The sequence below is a fragment of the Leguminivora glycinivorella genome, chromosome 20, assembly GCF_023078275.1.
Source record: "Leguminivora glycinivorella isolate SPB_JAAS2020 chromosome 20, LegGlyc_1.1, whole genome shotgun sequence".
NCBI classification, from domain to species: domain Eukaryota; kingdom Metazoa; phylum Arthropoda; class Insecta; order Lepidoptera; family Tortricidae; genus Leguminivora; species Leguminivora glycinivorella.
Window position 1 is genome coordinate 11,630,860 of NC_062990.1, and position 15,908 is coordinate 11,646,767.

General features: G+C 35.9%; 2 protein-coding genes across 3 annotated transcripts; one reads left to right on the plus strand and one right to left on the minus strand.

Moving 5' to 3' along the window:
* Positions 1 to 500: 500 nt before the first annotated feature.
* Positions 501 to 7,760, minus strand: LOC125237059 (valine--tRNA ligase). The gene is made up of 6 exons (XM_048144001.1): positions 7,472 to 7,760; positions 6,931 to 7,040; positions 6,325 to 6,452; positions 5,697 to 5,899; positions 4,405 to 4,564; positions 501 to 3,134 (listed from the first exon to the last, which is right to left on the minus strand). Exons 1-6 carry the CDS (start codon positions 7,722 to 7,724, stop codon positions 977 to 979), a joined length of 3,012 nt encoding a protein of 1,003 aa, XP_047999958.1. The 5' UTR covers positions 7,725 to 7,760; the 3' UTR covers positions 501 to 976.
* A 382-nt stretch (positions 7,761 to 8,142) lies between these two features.
* LOC125237187 (seipin) lies at positions 8,143 to 15,432 on the plus strand. 2 transcript variants are annotated; one of them, XM_048144180.1, is made up of 9 exons: positions 8,143 to 8,579; positions 10,526 to 10,595; positions 10,734 to 10,809; positions 11,129 to 11,213; positions 12,083 to 12,200; positions 13,117 to 13,255; positions 13,720 to 13,805; positions 14,118 to 14,199; positions 14,508 to 15,432. In XM_048144180.1, the coding sequence occupies exons 1-9, from the start codon at positions 8,311 to 8,313 to the stop codon at positions 14,579 to 14,581; spliced, it is 999 nt and encodes a 332-aa protein (XP_048000137.1). In that variant the 5' UTR covers positions 8,143 to 8,310; the 3' UTR covers positions 14,582 to 15,432. The 2 variants fall into 2 exon arrangements, with proteins under 2 accessions (XP_048000137.1, XP_048000136.1); XM_048144179.1 differs by lacking the exon at positions 10,734 to 10,809 and having other exon boundaries at positions 8,145 to 8,579; positions 10,526 to 10,671.
* Positions 15,433 to 15,908: the final 476 nt, after the last annotated feature.

Genomic DNA, 15,908 nt, shown 5'->3' on the forward strand with positions numbered 1-15,908 from the left:
AACTTATGAATCTTCTTTATTTGGCTTTTATTTGTGTGTAAATCTGAAATTAATGGTTTTATTTTTCACGGGGCCATTATTGTTATAAACTTATAAATTATAAGTCAATTATTTTAAATAAATTTTATCGTTGGTTGTAAACTGGGTTTTATCTTTCATAACAATCATATCATAACATCATAAAAGTAAATGCATTTTTTTATTTGAGGTAAAAATTACCTATTTGGGTGAACAACTTTTTCTTGCCTGTTACTGCCATGGTTACGGTCCCCTGAGTCACGCTGGTTTTATGCAAAATTATGCAAGCATGCATGTAGTCCATGTTTGTAGGTGGCAAATTAAGGAAAGGACTTGTTAACACCAGAAAAATGCATGTTTGCATAGTTTAAGTAGCATAGTTTTGCATAAAACCAGCGTGACTCAGGGGACCGTAACCATGGCAAGAACAGGCAAGAAAAAGTTGATTCACCCATTTGCAAAATTGGAATAAAAGACATATCTGGTAACAAATATATAATAATTTATATTTACAGTATTACATTTAGAAGACGTCAAAAATATATTTACATACACTTTTCCCCTTATGAAAAAGGAGGAAAATGTAAATAGTAAACAAACATTTGACGTTGACTTAAAATAAATTTACAGCACAATGGGTGAATATTTTTATTATTTCGTGAAACGAAATGAAATAAAATTTATTCAACACATCACTTTGCCATAGCGACGGTCTCCTGGGTGACTTGTAAAACCCTGATTTTATGTTATTTAAATAAATCGACAATTTTTATGGCAAGATAATGTAATGTTTCCGTAATGAGTTAAAAAGAGATAAGAGTAGAAAATATCATACGTAAAATTTGTTACATCAAGATATACTACTCCCCTGGCTAACCGGACATAATGTCACAAAATAACAAGAAAAAAGCCCTATTTTTGAAATCGTTTTACAATCACTTTATTTACTATGACAATTTCAAGTTTCTTTATTGTCGCTGGCTATTAATTTATCATCAACAACCAATCGTTTCAACTGCATCAACTCCTCTCTTTTACTCTTTTCGTTCTCTCTGTCTAACATTCGCGTGTACTCTGACAAATTTTCATAATTCGGACTAGACATCTTCTGTCGTACCTTTGCTAAAGAATCTTCTAACTTGTTGACTTTTTTCATTAGTTTAGCTTTAGCTTCTCTCATAGCTAAAGACATATCTTTACCTAATAATTCAACATATATTTTAGTGCCCGTGTCTAGCTGACCACTTACGAAATTTTTGTTTGTATCTTTAACAAAATTAATAGTGTCACACTTGGTTAAAATTTTCACTATATCAGAATACTTATTGATATCAGCCTTTAAAATGTTATTTGTTGTATTTATACACACCGTTGGTTTAAGTTTGTTAGATATATTGTAATATCCCTTCAATTGTCGAATCAAATATATTGTACTTAGAAACTGATCTACTTGAGTTTCCAAATTTACATTTCTCCATTTTGTAAATTCGTCAGATTTAGGGTACTTATAATACTTATCGTCATAATCATTAAAGTTGTATATAATACTTTCTTCAAATGCAGGTATCCTTGGTATCAGATCATGTGTCAAATAAATCATAAAAGGATTTAAACATCTTAGAGAAGCGTTTAAAACGGTGCTCAATGTATGAGCATGAGCGTAACCAATCTTCTGGTCTGTGTGTTCGAAACCTGGTTTGGTAGTTTCCAAGTATACGTCGCAGAATTCATTGTAAATGAACGTTCTCAAAGCTTTTGTGGCCAAGTGGAAATCGTTTTTTTCCATAGCCGTATTGACTATAGTAATCATATGTGCTAGTCTGCTCAAAATCCATGAATCGAAGAAAGTCAAATCATTTTCTAAAACGGTCGTAAATTCCGGTAGTTCTTTCAGTTTAGCAAACTGCAGATGAGTGTATTTAACACTCTGCCAAATTTTGTTACAGAATAATTTGTTTGAATGACACATGTTCACATCAAAGTTGACAAAATGAGATTTTATATCCTGTGACAATAATGTGAATCTCAATGCATCTACTCCACATTCTGGTATTCCTTTTGTATTCGAAAAATTGCTTCTATGATATTCCAAAGATTTCGCCATTTCACTTTTACTAAGAATCCCATCTGAATACATCTTCTCAGTTTTCTTTTTAAGTTCATCTAAAGAAATTCCATGTATAACATCGATAGGGTCTATAACATTACCTTTGCTTTTAGACATTTTTGCTCCCTTATTATCGCAAATTATTCCATGGAGCAACACATTTTGAAATGGAAGATTATCCGTTAATTCAAGTCCAAGGATTACCATCCTGTGCACCCACAAACCTAAAATATCATGCCCCGTAGCCATTAAACTCAAGGGATAGAACTTATCGTAATCCAGACTATATTTATCCGGCCATCCTAAAGAGGAAAACGGGTAAATCGCCGAAGAGAACCAGGTATCCAAAACATCTGTATCTTTTTCCACTTGTATTTTTTCTACGTCTGTATCTAACATTTTTGCAGATATCATTTTGGCTCCATTTTCATCATTAGCCGCAATCCAACACACGTTTGATCCGTAACTACACTTGTACCCAGGAATTTCATGACCCCACCATAACTGCCTGGAAATACACCAATCCCTATCGTCTTTGCACCAATTCATCCAGTTCTTCACAAATTTCTCAGGCTGTATCTTTAATTGTCCATTCTCTACAACTTTCATTGCTTTCTTATTTAAACTGGTGCAATTTAAAAACCACTGTTCTTTTGGTAAATATTCTATAACATCATTAGTTCTGCTGCAAACAGGTAGAATCATCGTATGTAGTGTGACCTTCTTTAAAAGTCCTAACTCATCTAATCTTTTAACAATTTCTTCTCTGCAGTGATATTTCTTTAACCCGTTAAATTCTTTAGAGTTTATAATAATTCCTTGTTCATCTATAACTTGGTGGAGAGCCAGGTTGTGTTGCTTAGCAACGTCGTAGTCTATTTTGCTGTGGGCGGGAGTGATTTTGACCGCTCCGGTCCCGAATTTCATGTCGACGAATTCGTCGAAAATTATAGGTAAAGTTTCACCGGTGAAAGGATGGATGACTCGCTTCTTTTTTAGATGTTCGTATCTGAAAATATGGTAAGAATTGCATGTTAGGCAAGAAAACGATCTACATTTAATATAAGGTCAAAGATTCATAAGTGTATTTGATTTAGGTGTTATGAAATCACTGAGGCTACTCATAATCAGGAGTCTTTGCAACGTAATAAAAAAAAACAGTTTATTCCAAACGAATGTTAATGTTCTAAAAATTGTAACAAATTGTGTTTTTTGTTTAAAAAGTCAGTCCTCGACATAAGATCTATGGGGGATGCCTTTGGAAAAGCGCTAAGATGAGAAGCAGATATAAGGTAAGCTCATAGCTGGGCATTAACTCGTTAATCCGTTAATCGTTAATTAACGAAGTTAACATTTCGATTAACGGATTAACTTTTAAGTTAACTTGAAAAAATGTTAACGGACTCGTTAACTTCCGTTAAATTTCTCCGAGTCCGTTAATCGTTAATCTAGTAGGGCACAGGCGCCATCTGCGCTGCGAAAAACACGTTCTGAACGCTACTATAAAAGCCCGAAGTACGGCAAATCCTATGATTTGCCGGTAAATCCTAAGTTTTACCGATTTCGATTGCTAAAAGTCCGAAATATTACCTAAAAAAGTATTCTTCACGTGGATTTTCTTTTACTAACTTTGATTCGGTGAATCCTAAGCTTTACCATGGCGACTGTTGTAGTGATAGCAAATTCAATGGCAGCAAATTCGAGCCCTATTTACGACCACATTCGCTTTCCTAGCCTCTACCGCCCAAAGTGCCACAACAGTCCCGTCAGCGCCAGCATCTCTCCTGACACAGCTCTTGGCAGTAGCTCAGGCGATCACTGCCTTCCACGTGCAGCCTAGAGTTCAATAGGCTAGCTGTACTTCGGCCTTTTACAGAAATATAATACGTTATAGTGGATACTGATGCAACTAAATATTTAAAGAAAAGTTAATTTTTTTTCACGTGTTAACGGATTAACGATTAACTTTAACTTACGTTAAATTTGTCGAAATGTATCGCTTTAACGATTAACGAAGTTAACTTTTTTAGTAACGGATTAGCGATTAACGAAGTTAACTATTTGATTAACGGTGCCCAGCTATGGGTAAGCTAAGTGTGTCGCTTAACTTGAAAACTGGGTAAATCCATTCTGCTATACGGTTGATTATCTTTCAGGTCACATTATATTTTTTACATATTCAACCTTAAAGCAGAATGGATTTTTGGAGGTTTGAAATTAAGCGACACAAGTGAGGCAGTATCTTCTAAGTTTTATTCTTGAAAAGTCAATAATAATACCTTTTATCGTCTGGATGCACAGCTACAGCCACATCTCCCAGCATTGTCTCTGGCATCGTGGTAGACACCACAATTTCGTCCGTACTGTCGCATACTCTGTACGCGAACTCGTATAGCTGGCCGAATTTCACCGGATCATTGTATCCTGGTAACTGCAACTCTAAAAAATAAAGGTATGATTGTGAATCGAGGAATCCTTCACAATGTGATATGGTGTGGTAATACTTAGTCAATCTGTGTATGAATGACCTATAATATTTATTTTAACACTCGCATACAAGTTAACAGTGTTACACTAAAGCACTTATTTGGTATACCTATCAACATTGAAGTTACATAAAATAAAAATCAAAACACCAGAGAAATTTCGACAGTCACCGCAGTGGCCGGGTGGGTCTAGTGGTAAGAACGCTACCTGCGTGAGCTGGAGACCTGTGTTCGATTCCCGGCTCTTTAAAGTTATCGCTTTTTAGGGTTCCGTAGTCAACTAGGAACCCTTATAGTTTCGCCATGTCTGTCTGTCCGTCCGTCCGTCCGTCCGCGGATAATCTCAGTAACCGTTAGCACTAGAAAGCTGAAATTTGGTACCAATATGTATATCAATCACGCCAACAAAGTGCAAAAATAAAAAGTGGAAAAAAATGTTTTATTAGGGTACCCCCCCCCTACATGTAAAGTGGAGGCTGATATTTTTTTTCATTCCAACCCCAACGTGTGATATATTGTTGGATAGGTATTTAAAAATGAATAAGGGTTTACTAAGATCGTTTTTTGATAATATTAATATTTTCGGAAATAATCGCTCCTAAAGGAAAAAAAAGTGCGTCCCCCCCCTCTAACTTTTGAACCATATGTTTAAAAAATATGAAAAAAATCACAGAAGTAGAACTTTATAAAGACTTTCTAGGAAAATTGTTTTGAACTTGATAGGTTCAGTAGTTTTTGAGAAAAATACGGAAAACTACGGAACCCTACACTGAGCGTGGCCCGACACGCTCTTGGCCGGTTTTTTCTTATATACGATCAATTGAAAAGAAAAACAATTTCATAAGTTTACAAGTAAAACCTATGTGGTGCCATCTGTTATCTATTGATGTGTACTATTGTCCCCTGGCTAACGGGACAGAATATGAAGATATATTTGATTTTACCAGGAATAACATTTAAGATGTCGAAAAATAAATTAAAAGTAAAATAATTCACTGTCTTCAGCAGGACTTATGACCCATAACCACTAGATCGGTAACCCAGTGGCCTTAAAACGTTTCAATTTGATAAAAAAATTTAGATACCTGTTGGGCCACTTATCTCCATATTATCCACCTCAATATCCGACACAGTTGACTGCAGAGTGTTGCACCAGTTCACCAGAGCCTTCTGTCTATAAACCAGTCCTTTTTGAAACAGTCGTATAAACGCGAAGTTCACAGCGTTTACGTGTTTCCGGTCCATCGTGAACATTTCCCGGCCCCAATCTAAAGAGTAGCCCATAGTCCTGAAAATAAAACAAATATGAGCATATTTAAATGAGGTATTAGAACTGATTTTCATTTTAATGTCGAATTTACTTTTTATTTTTGGACATTTGCATAATTTTTCTACTCAGAATCATAATTCATAAGCTCTTTGGATCCTAAAAGGAAAAAAAATATCCCAAAGTTTTTCCACTGAGTTACGATTACTCACATGGCTAGTAACTCAGTGGAAAGTAAAAATGTATGAAATTTTGGTCATTTTAATTCTGTTATTAGGATTGAAAGAGCTCATTGATTCTGAGTGGAAAAGGTATGAAAAATTAAAAAAAAAAAAAACACGATAAATACTGAATATTTACTTCTGATTTTTTCTTGTCCCATAGACTAATTTGTATATGATTGCCTTATTACTTATTTGTTTTACTTGCAAAGTTTCAAGAACTACCTGAGTTGTTTGCAAATGGTGTTGCCATGCTTTTCCTTCCACTTCCAGACTTCCTTGTTAAATTTGTCGCGGCCTAACTCGTGGCGAGTGAGGTTGTGACGGCTTTTCAGGTATTTTTCAACTACACCCTGAAAAGAACAGAATGTTGCAGTACTGTTTTGTTAATCATTTGTCATATCCAATAGGTCAGTTAGTACAAACAAATATAAACATGAACACAAGGTATCTGTCACAAAGCACATCATCATAACACAGGGCCGACCTTTGTGCCTTGAAACCCTCACCACTCTCACGATTCTACTTCTAAAACCACTTGCTATGCTCACAATATTGGAATCTTTCGCTTGCTCGGGTATCAATATAAAGCATGTGTGGTTAAACAACTTTGCCCTTGTAAAACAAATAACTATTTATGTATTTATCCAAAAAACACTTGAATACTAATTTTTACATTGCGAGCGAAAACCTAACAGTTTATCTGCCACAGTTGTATTTAAAATATAATTTTATTTTTTCATCTGGTTGCAAGAATAAATAATCTAGACACACCTTGTTCTCACACATTTTATAAAATAAGACCACACTGTATCTAAACATAAGATTTACCTGTGTAGCTATACCGGCGTGGTCTGTGCCCGGTAACCAGAGTACATTGTGGCCCATTGCCCTCTTCCTTCTGACTATTACATCTTGGACTGTCCCAGCTAGGGCATGACCTGAAAATAAATTATGAAACATTATCTTATGATATTTATTTCAACATGCAATGGAAAGCACCAAAATGGAATCATTAGAGGTTACATTTTGGTGTTTTCCCGTTTGTTCCTGCTATTCATGTGATGTAGGTATTCCTATTTTGTCCCAAACTCATATATGGCAACAGTCATTGGGGCATAATATACATCTGTATCCTTTTATACAAATTAAATAAAATAAAATTTTCATAACAACAACTCCATTCAACAAAAATTGGGACAGTACAATTAGGAAAACTAATACTTTTATTCAACTTTCTTTTTTCAAATTTTTTTTTTTGCTAAGCCATGCCAGGACAACTCCTTTACCACATGAACTGGGCTCTTTTTCATACATAAAATTAAAGTAAAACACACATTATAAACCTATCAAAATCAGCTGTTTTACTAACCTAAATGCAACTTCCCAGTAACGTTCGGAGGCGGGAGCACGATGCTGAAAGTGGGCTTGTTACTGAAATTCTCCGGCATGAACAGACCATTCCTCTCCCATTCTTGGTATACATGCTTTTCCACAAATAGTGGCTGGTAGGCCGAAGCCGACAAGCTTGGCTTAGGAATGATACTAGATGTTTTCGAAATACTGCGACTCCACAGACATAAATAGGGCCTTATACTGTTATAAGTGTTATGGCGGAAATACATTTTATTTTTTTAAACTATAATTTTGAAATATTTCAAAATTTTGAAACATTCTCGCATAATTCTCGCCCTAATGTTGTATTGTTTTTTGACAGTGACAGCTTTGACGTTTGACTAGTACATTCCAATGTACGTACTTTTTAATAGGTTTTAGTTTCAATGATGAATTCATTTTGAACGCATATTACGTATATCGGAACAAAAAGCCATTCCCTTTTACGTACATAAGTAATTTGATTCATTTATGCAAAATATTATATGCGGCTCTGAAATCTTGAGAAATATAATGTCCAGAATGAAATAAAAGAGTAATCATTTCTATTCAACCCCATTTCAGAAATCTGCGCTTTAGACATCCGTCTTGTACACAGGTATAATGGAACGTAAAAGTGTCAAACTGACATAGTCGACCTTTTTGACAGTTCAACTTATCACCCGGTGGCTTTGTTTTCTTTCTACTTTTATCACTTTAGTCGTCTGCCCATTATCGTCGATGCAATAAATCGGTCATTATCTAAAACACTGTTCTAGTTCCGTTTTCCTTGACCGGAGCTTAGATAACAGAGTCCACAAATCATTTAGAAAAACCATGGCGATATTAAATTATGTGAATCCATTTCACATTTTTCGAGAATTTGTGCGTAATCCTATAGAGGCGTTTGTGCTGCACCAGTACTTAGGGTACAAGAAGAAGACAGAAGACGGAATAAACAACGTGAAGGAGTTGCTTTACAGGGCTGGGATTATATCCGTGTTCGTTACTGCAATATTGTGGGTGTCCATATTTATGTATGTGGTGTTTTACTACACTTACATGCCTAATGTAACACATATGAGGCCAGTGCACCTGCAGTTCAAGTAAGTACATTTAATATTTTTATATTATTTCGCTTCATAGTTTTTTATTTAAGCTGAACGCAAAAGTATAGGTGAAAATAACTTGATTTAAAAATAAAGTCCTGATCTACTAAACTAACTTTTTATTTTTGAACAAAGTATTCCCAATTTACCAGTTACAAGTGCTGCAGTAAAGATGTAAAATTTTGTTCAACTAATTTAATGTGAAAGTCATTTCGAATTGGAACTTTGCCAAATACAATAAAACTTATCTCATTTTATTATCATGTATAAAGCCAACCTATACTTTTAGGTTTAGTTTAGTTTATTTACGATGCATGTTGCGGATTTTCCATTGTAATACTTTTTGACGAAGCTTGTAGCTAATAACGGAATTTGTATTCAGCTGACGAAGCCTGCGTTGCGGATTTGAGAATATGGTCTCTGAACAAAGTCTAAGCAATATTTTCTAGATCACATATTATGAATGTTAATGAAAAATATGCCCATTAAATCTGATCTTACTCAACCTCCAATGTCAGACCTTGGATACATTAACCTGTCACGTCTATTGTCCTACTTTAATTGCTTTGTAGTTTTTAGCACCTATAGACCATGGTCTGCTGCAATCGTAGTTTATATTTAAAGTACTCTTGGGCTTTATAAAATAATAGTTATTTGTTATACAAGGGGGCAAAGTTGTATTTTAACGCCGAGTGTGGAATTAAAAAACGAGCAAGGGAAAGGATTCTATAGTTGAACCACGAGCGAAGCGAGTGGTTCGAGAATAGAATCCTGAACTTGCGAGATTTTTAACACACGAGAAGTAAAATACATTTGCACCCGAGTGTAACACAAAACTTTTCCCCTCACTGTAGCGAGGAAACTACAACGCAAAGAAATGCGTTTATCACTGCTTCCAGTAGTTCCACAGGTGGTAAATCATCTTTATTACTAAATTCACCTACTTTTATCAATTTTAAAGCAGTTAGTTTGACTTTATTCAAGGTCAAATTACTTTACTCACTAGTGGATAAAATGCGTTTTTACCCGCTGGTATTAAAGGACAAAACACGTGTTTCCGAGCTAGTGAGGGGAAAAGAATATTATATTCAACCTTTGATGTTTGTACTTTTCAACTAATGCTCATCAGGGCAATTTTAATACCCCAAAAACAATAGGCTACTAGACTCATATCGAATTTGGCACAATAAATGATTGTCTTCTGTAGTATTTCACATAAAAAAACAATATTTATAGGTTTTGGGTATTAAAAGTGTATGATGTGATGACTACATATTTTTGATTAAAAATGTGTGTAATTTTTTATTTATTTTGGCCACCGAAAACGCTGTCAGCGATGTAGTGACGTCATCAAATTCGAACCTTACTGCATGTCAAAAAAATCATTGACATATTGAACTTTATGCCTTCATACTTAAAAAGTCAGAAAATGTTGTTTTCGAATAGAATGACCTGATGCACAGAAAATCTATAGATTAACATGTTTGTGTTGTTTTCGCTTGATTGCGTAAAAGTATACTTTAAAAATATTTTTGCTGTTTTTAGGTCATAATAAAATATCGTAATATTTTATTTCCGTTAATTGGACAATACCTAATCATATAAGACAGACTTTAAAAAAGGGTCAAGTAGCCTATTATTTGGGCCAATCCCAGAGTTTCAATGACCTATTCTTGCGTCACTTGCCATTCAAGTCATGAATAATTTTAGCTCAATTAGAAATCAAGATAAAATTTCTTGACTCAAATTTAGCATTTAACATACATCTAGTACACACACACTAACATACATATACTAACTTAATAACATACACATTGTTCATACAAACAGGGCAAGTAACATAAGTAACAAAAATCGATTCCAAAAATAAAAACAAGAGTCCAGTCCGGTGGGCTATAATTTGAAACGGTGTATACATTTACATTCCAAAACAATTTTTCCAGATCATGCGACGAACAAATGGGTCTATGCTCATTCCCGTCAGCACACGTCCAGCTCACGAAATACAGCCAGATGCTGATGTCAGCACAACCCTACCGCGTACGACTGGTCCTTGATATGCCAGAGTCACCCATCAACAAAGAACTTGGTATGTATAACTAATGAGAATAATATCTGTCAGCACACGTCCAGCTCACGAAATACAGCCAGATGCGGATGTCAGCACAACCCTACCGCGTACGACTGGTCCTTGATATGCCAGAGTCACCCATCAATAAAGAACTTGGTATGTATTACTAATGAGAATAATACCTGTCAGCACACGTCCAACTCACGAAATACAGCCAGATGCTAATGTCAGCACAACCCTACCGTTTGATTGGTGCTTGATATGCCAGAGTCACCCATCAATAAAGAACTTACTTGGCTGGCGCGATAACCCAAAACGCAGTTGGAAGCGGGATAGCCCCGGTAAGGCCAAAGGTCGCTGGTTCGAGACGTTCGAGTCCTGCCAGAGGTGTGAATTTTTCCTTTAATTTAAAAATATGTAATATCGCTCGCAGACGTTTCTGCATGATAAAAAACAAATTCACTTTTATTTGCAGGCATGTTCATGGTGTGTGCTCAAATGAGGGCCAAGGGCGGAGTTTTAGTTTCATCATCTTGCAGATCCGCTATGCTCAGACACAGGTTAGTGCTCATACATTATGTTGTATGCTTTTGTGGTGTGGTGACGGGTTAAGAATTTTACCACCCCCTTTCCTCCCGTGGGTGTCGTAGAAGGCGACTGTGGGATATAGGTTAAATAGTGGCGTAGGCGAGAGGCTGGCAACCTGTCACTGCAATGTCACAATTTCGTTTTCTTTTAACCCCTTATTTGCCAAGAATGGCACTGTAACTTTGGCAGTTTCATGTGCTCTGCCTACCCCTTTATGGGACACAGGCGTGATTGTATGTTGTTGTTTATGTTGTTATGCTTTTGTGGTCTCAGTCGGCAGTATTTAGAGAGTTCAGCAAAACTAATATTATCCGATTTATCCGCTTAAATATAATCATCGAGCGAGAGATTATTTTACACTATAGCACCCTGTTAAACCGTGGCTACGCTCGCGTTACAAAGAGATAAAAAGTAGACTATGTCACTCTCCATCCCTTCAACTATCTCCACTTAAAAAATCGTGTCAATTCGTCGCTCCGTTTGGCCGTGAAAGACGGACAAACAATCAGACACACACACTTTCCCATTTATAATATTAGTATGGATAACTATGTATATTATCATCGAGCGAGAGATTATTTTACACCCTGTTAAAACGTGGCACTTATTAGAAATTGTATTGTTTGATTTCTTAGTCCGTTTTCACATTATCCGATCCGGTATCGGATATCACAATAGATCAGAAATGGTCGCTGTGATACATAAGGCGCTCTGAAGCCTTACAAAGCCCCCCTAAATGTATGGGATATCGGATCGGATAATGTGAAAACGCACTTAAATAGGATGTATAATTTTTCAAATATCTGTATTTAACTAATTTGTATTTTATTCATTTTGACAGGTCGTGTCTACACGAGTTTATCCGAACTGTAGTATTCTCTCCCCTACTCCTCTCGGGAGTCAATGAGGAGCGTCAGCAGCTGCATGTGGAACTATTCAGCGATTTTGAGGATGATCAGGTATCTCTTCCCATCTAGTATCGCGAGAGAGAGAGATACATGAACGGTTTACATTTAGATACCGTTACAGCTTATGATATATTATATCACTAATTTACGAATAAGTAACAGACAGAAAAAGTTGTTATATGTTGTTATTGTACTTCTAAGGCACCGGGTGCGAAGGGCCTTCACAAGCTAGCTCGTTATACGTAATCCGTATTAAAACCACAGTATAATAAAGGGTACTATCGTACAGTATGGCCACTCCCGCTCCCCGCTGAAAGTGCCGCCAATCCCCTCTCGGTTACCTCACAGTTACCGCCTGTCAAAAACGCGAACAGTCGACCTGTCATATTTCATTCAAACGCGTATAGTACGCGTTCACCTACACAAGCTTAGACCGTGTGCTAGGAACGCGCCTCTTTCATATATTTGATCGCCAGTGTCGCAGAGGTGTGCTAAAACATTGCTTCCTTTTAGTACGTAAGTTATACGTGTACAAAAAGAAAAATTAAACAGTTCCAGGCGAAGTAAACTATTGATTGATTGATTAAAGACCAGATTTGAACCAGCACCCCCAGCTATAGCTAACATAATTTTCTAGTTATTAAATTAAAACGGGACTTAATCGCGTAAAAACTTACGTTTATATTAACCCGACGTTTCGGACATGACATTATGTCCGTGGTCACGGGTAGACGCGCTACGCGATTAAGTCCCGTTTTAATTTAATAATATGAATGAAGATCGTGGTAGTTTAAATCAATATATAATTTTCTAGGCTATCCGGTTACAGCACAATCCAAAGTGCTCGACTATTGGTAATACCTATAGGACTAGACGTTTAAACGTATTAAAATATTTGATAAAACAAATTGTCCCTAAACTTGTTTCAAACCAATTTTGGTACTTAATTAATATGTTCTATCCACAGAATCTACCAGTGACCGACGCGTACGTGGAACTCCAATCCAGACACGCCCAAATATACGCCTGTGAGCTCCAAATAGAGGCCCACTTCACAGGGCTTCGGTACTGCATGTACCATTACCCGAAACTGTCGGCTGCTATCGGTAAAAGCCCAAATCCTTATATACAAACCCTATCAAAATTTCGTTAGCGCGATGCAGAAAACACCTCGCTTGGTACAGCGCCATCTAGCGTCATATCATGAAAACTTGTTAGTATAAAAGTACAAGTGGAGTGTATGATATAGTTATCTAATGGTAATAGCCGGGTCCACACAGAGCGAAGCACACCGCGAGGCAAATGTACTCGCGCGGCAAACGCTCAGTGTAGACCTGCCTCTGCCGAGGCAGGATGCTCAGTCGAACTTAACGTGCGTTCTGCTTCGATCGAATTGTAATAAATAAATGTCAATCGATGCATTTCGTACAAACCCCATCAAATACGAGTACATCGGAGCGGCCAAGCTCGCTTCTATTGTCGACACTTTAAATCGATGTTCAGATATTTTAGGGCACATCGGCAGCTATATCTGATCGCGACTATTCTAATGTTCTTTTATCTTTTTCAGGTATCAGTACGAATCTCTTCTTCGTGTCGCTCATATTTATATTGAGCTGGTATCATCTACAGGACGGATTGCCAGATTTCGTAAAGGTATATGAGTTTATAAACATATTTACTTTTTATTAGTCTCTTGATCATTTCCGATTCGCGGCACATTAGTTGCACAAATAACTTTCATTCGATTGTATAATATGGAGTCACTTATAGAAGACAAAATTACCCCTTACCTTTTGAACGCCATGGCCCATGACTATTCGTGCGCGGCGCGTGATCGTGAACCTTGTTGGAAGGTTAATTTTGCGCTGAAACCGTGTGCGTTAGTTGACGTCTTTGGCGTTTAAATGCCTGCAGAAGTATTCCTTATATTTCTTGGTAAAAAGATGACTCTGTGTTATGTTTTAGAGCAAATTTGGCGACATCAAAACCGAAACCGATCCCGATGATGAGAAGAAATTTTTAAAGAAAGTCAAATTGGAGAGAACAGGTATATTGACGTTCCTACTAATTGCTTTTATATCTGAATCATTATTTTCACGTACTCATATTATTTATCTACAGTTGCATTATCAGAACAACTTAAAATGCTCGATTTTTCATTACATTACAATTAAATTTAGCTGATGAGAAACGTATTTATTTTACAAAAAATATTGGTCAAATAAATAAATACAAATTTTATGACTTTTTTAAAACATATCCACTTATTCAACTTTTATCGAAATCAGTTGAAAAGAAAACTATAGCACGAACCATACATTGCTTTACATTGACTTTCATGTAAACACATTTCAGATTCTTCTATGTTCTTCGATGATGAGAGTCTTATGGAGGAGCTGAAACACATGGACGAACCAAAGAAGACGTAGACTGAACGAACTATCAATATTTTTGTACGGCTTTTTACTAAATTGTGTCAATTATTCGGCGGAGCTAATGTTTACGTATAAAACTTTCGTGATATTTGAGCATTAAAATATATTAGCTATCAAGAATAAATAAAAATTGAACTAAAAAAAATCAAGAAATAAAGAGAGGTCTACGATGAATTTATATTCAGTTGCCATATAATGATAATGCATTTATTTAGGAGCCTTTTTAACGCCACGGTCGTCTATAGACGACATCATGGACCTTCATACATCATAACTCAGTCTATCAGTTTAAAAAAACACTGGCGTCAAAGAATCATAAATAATGCATTTACGTCAAAATACACTGATGTATACATTTAATATTTTGTCGTATATAAGCAAAAAAACACAAAACTAGACTGATATTATAGCTCTCTCTTTCCCTGGTGTGGCTCCTTAAGAGTTTAGATAGTAATATCAAACATTTATTTGGAAGAGGGTTGTTTTTTTATCAATGTATATGTTTGTCTAGACTAGTCTACTGTAGACGATATTAACATAACATGGGAAAATAATGAATAAGCATAATATTATATAACTGAAAAAACTGTATAGCTTTTCTTCTATATCTTTAAATAACTGTCCATTCCAAACCGCTTTAAGCTTTACCGTGTATAATATAAAGTGTACTTACCTAAAATTATGTATAAATAAAGGCTTTTTATCTGGCATACCCACTTTGTCTGTGTGTTCCAGAGTTAAAAAAACAAATGCTGTCAAATTCCAGATGTCTCAGTGTCTTTACTATATAACACCTAATCTAATCTGTATGGTTTTCTACTTATTTCATAGTTGGCTTGGGCAGATTTGGGAAAACACCTACTGCCTAATCGAACTATCGTTTTATTGATATTGAATTTATAAGCACAGCTTGTATTTACTCAAAACGATTGTATGCCTTATCTACACTGCACTTTTGCCTTGTATTATACTTATCTAAAATACTTGTCGTAAAATAAGGCTGACGCTGTTTAAGATATTTTTCTTCCTTTGTACTGTCAACCAATTGGAACCCTAGGCCACTCTACAACCATGTCAAAATGATAACGACGGTGAAGTACCATGAACTCCCAACTATACTTAGGTTTTCGTACTTAGTTAGGAGTTAGGAGTTCATGGCACTTCGCCATCGATAAACTAGTAGTAAGAGATTTCTTAGAATCTGATTTATATCGTCTACAGTGGCCTAGGGTTCCAATTGGTTGACTGTACAAACTTTCATGAAATTAGCGTACTGTGTATAGTGTGCATGTTAAATTCGATGTTGTTTTGATACTTTTTG

What these genes read in the sequence shown, in the direction of transcription:
- LOC125237059 (XM_048144001.1), bottom strand. Translation starts at nt 7,724, where the DNA reads ATGTATTTCCGCCATAACACTTATAACAGTATAAGGCCCTATTTATGT. An exon ending in ACGCCGGTATAGCTACACAG is followed by an intron (nt 6,453 to 6,930) that starts GTAAATCTTATG and finishes TGTTCTTTTCAG; the next exon opens with GGTGTAGTTGAAAAATACCT. An exon ending in GTGCATCCAGACGATAAAAG is followed by an intron (nt 3,135 to 4,404) that starts GTATTATTATTG and finishes CCATATTTTCAG; the next exon opens with ATACGAACATCTAAAAAAGA.
- LOC125237187 (XM_048144180.1), top strand. Translation starts at nt 8,311, where the DNA reads ATGGCGATATTAAATTATGTGAATCCATTTCACATTTTTCGAGAATTT. An exon ending in GCGATTTTGAGGATGATCAG is followed by an intron (nt 12,201 to 13,116) that starts GTATCTCTTCCC and finishes TTCTATCCACAG; the next exon opens with AATCTACCAGTGACCGACGC. An exon ending in GAAACTGTCGGCTGCTATCG is followed by an intron (nt 13,256 to 13,719) that starts GTAAAAGCCCAA and finishes TATCTTTTTCAG; the next exon opens with GTATCAGTACGAATCTCTTC.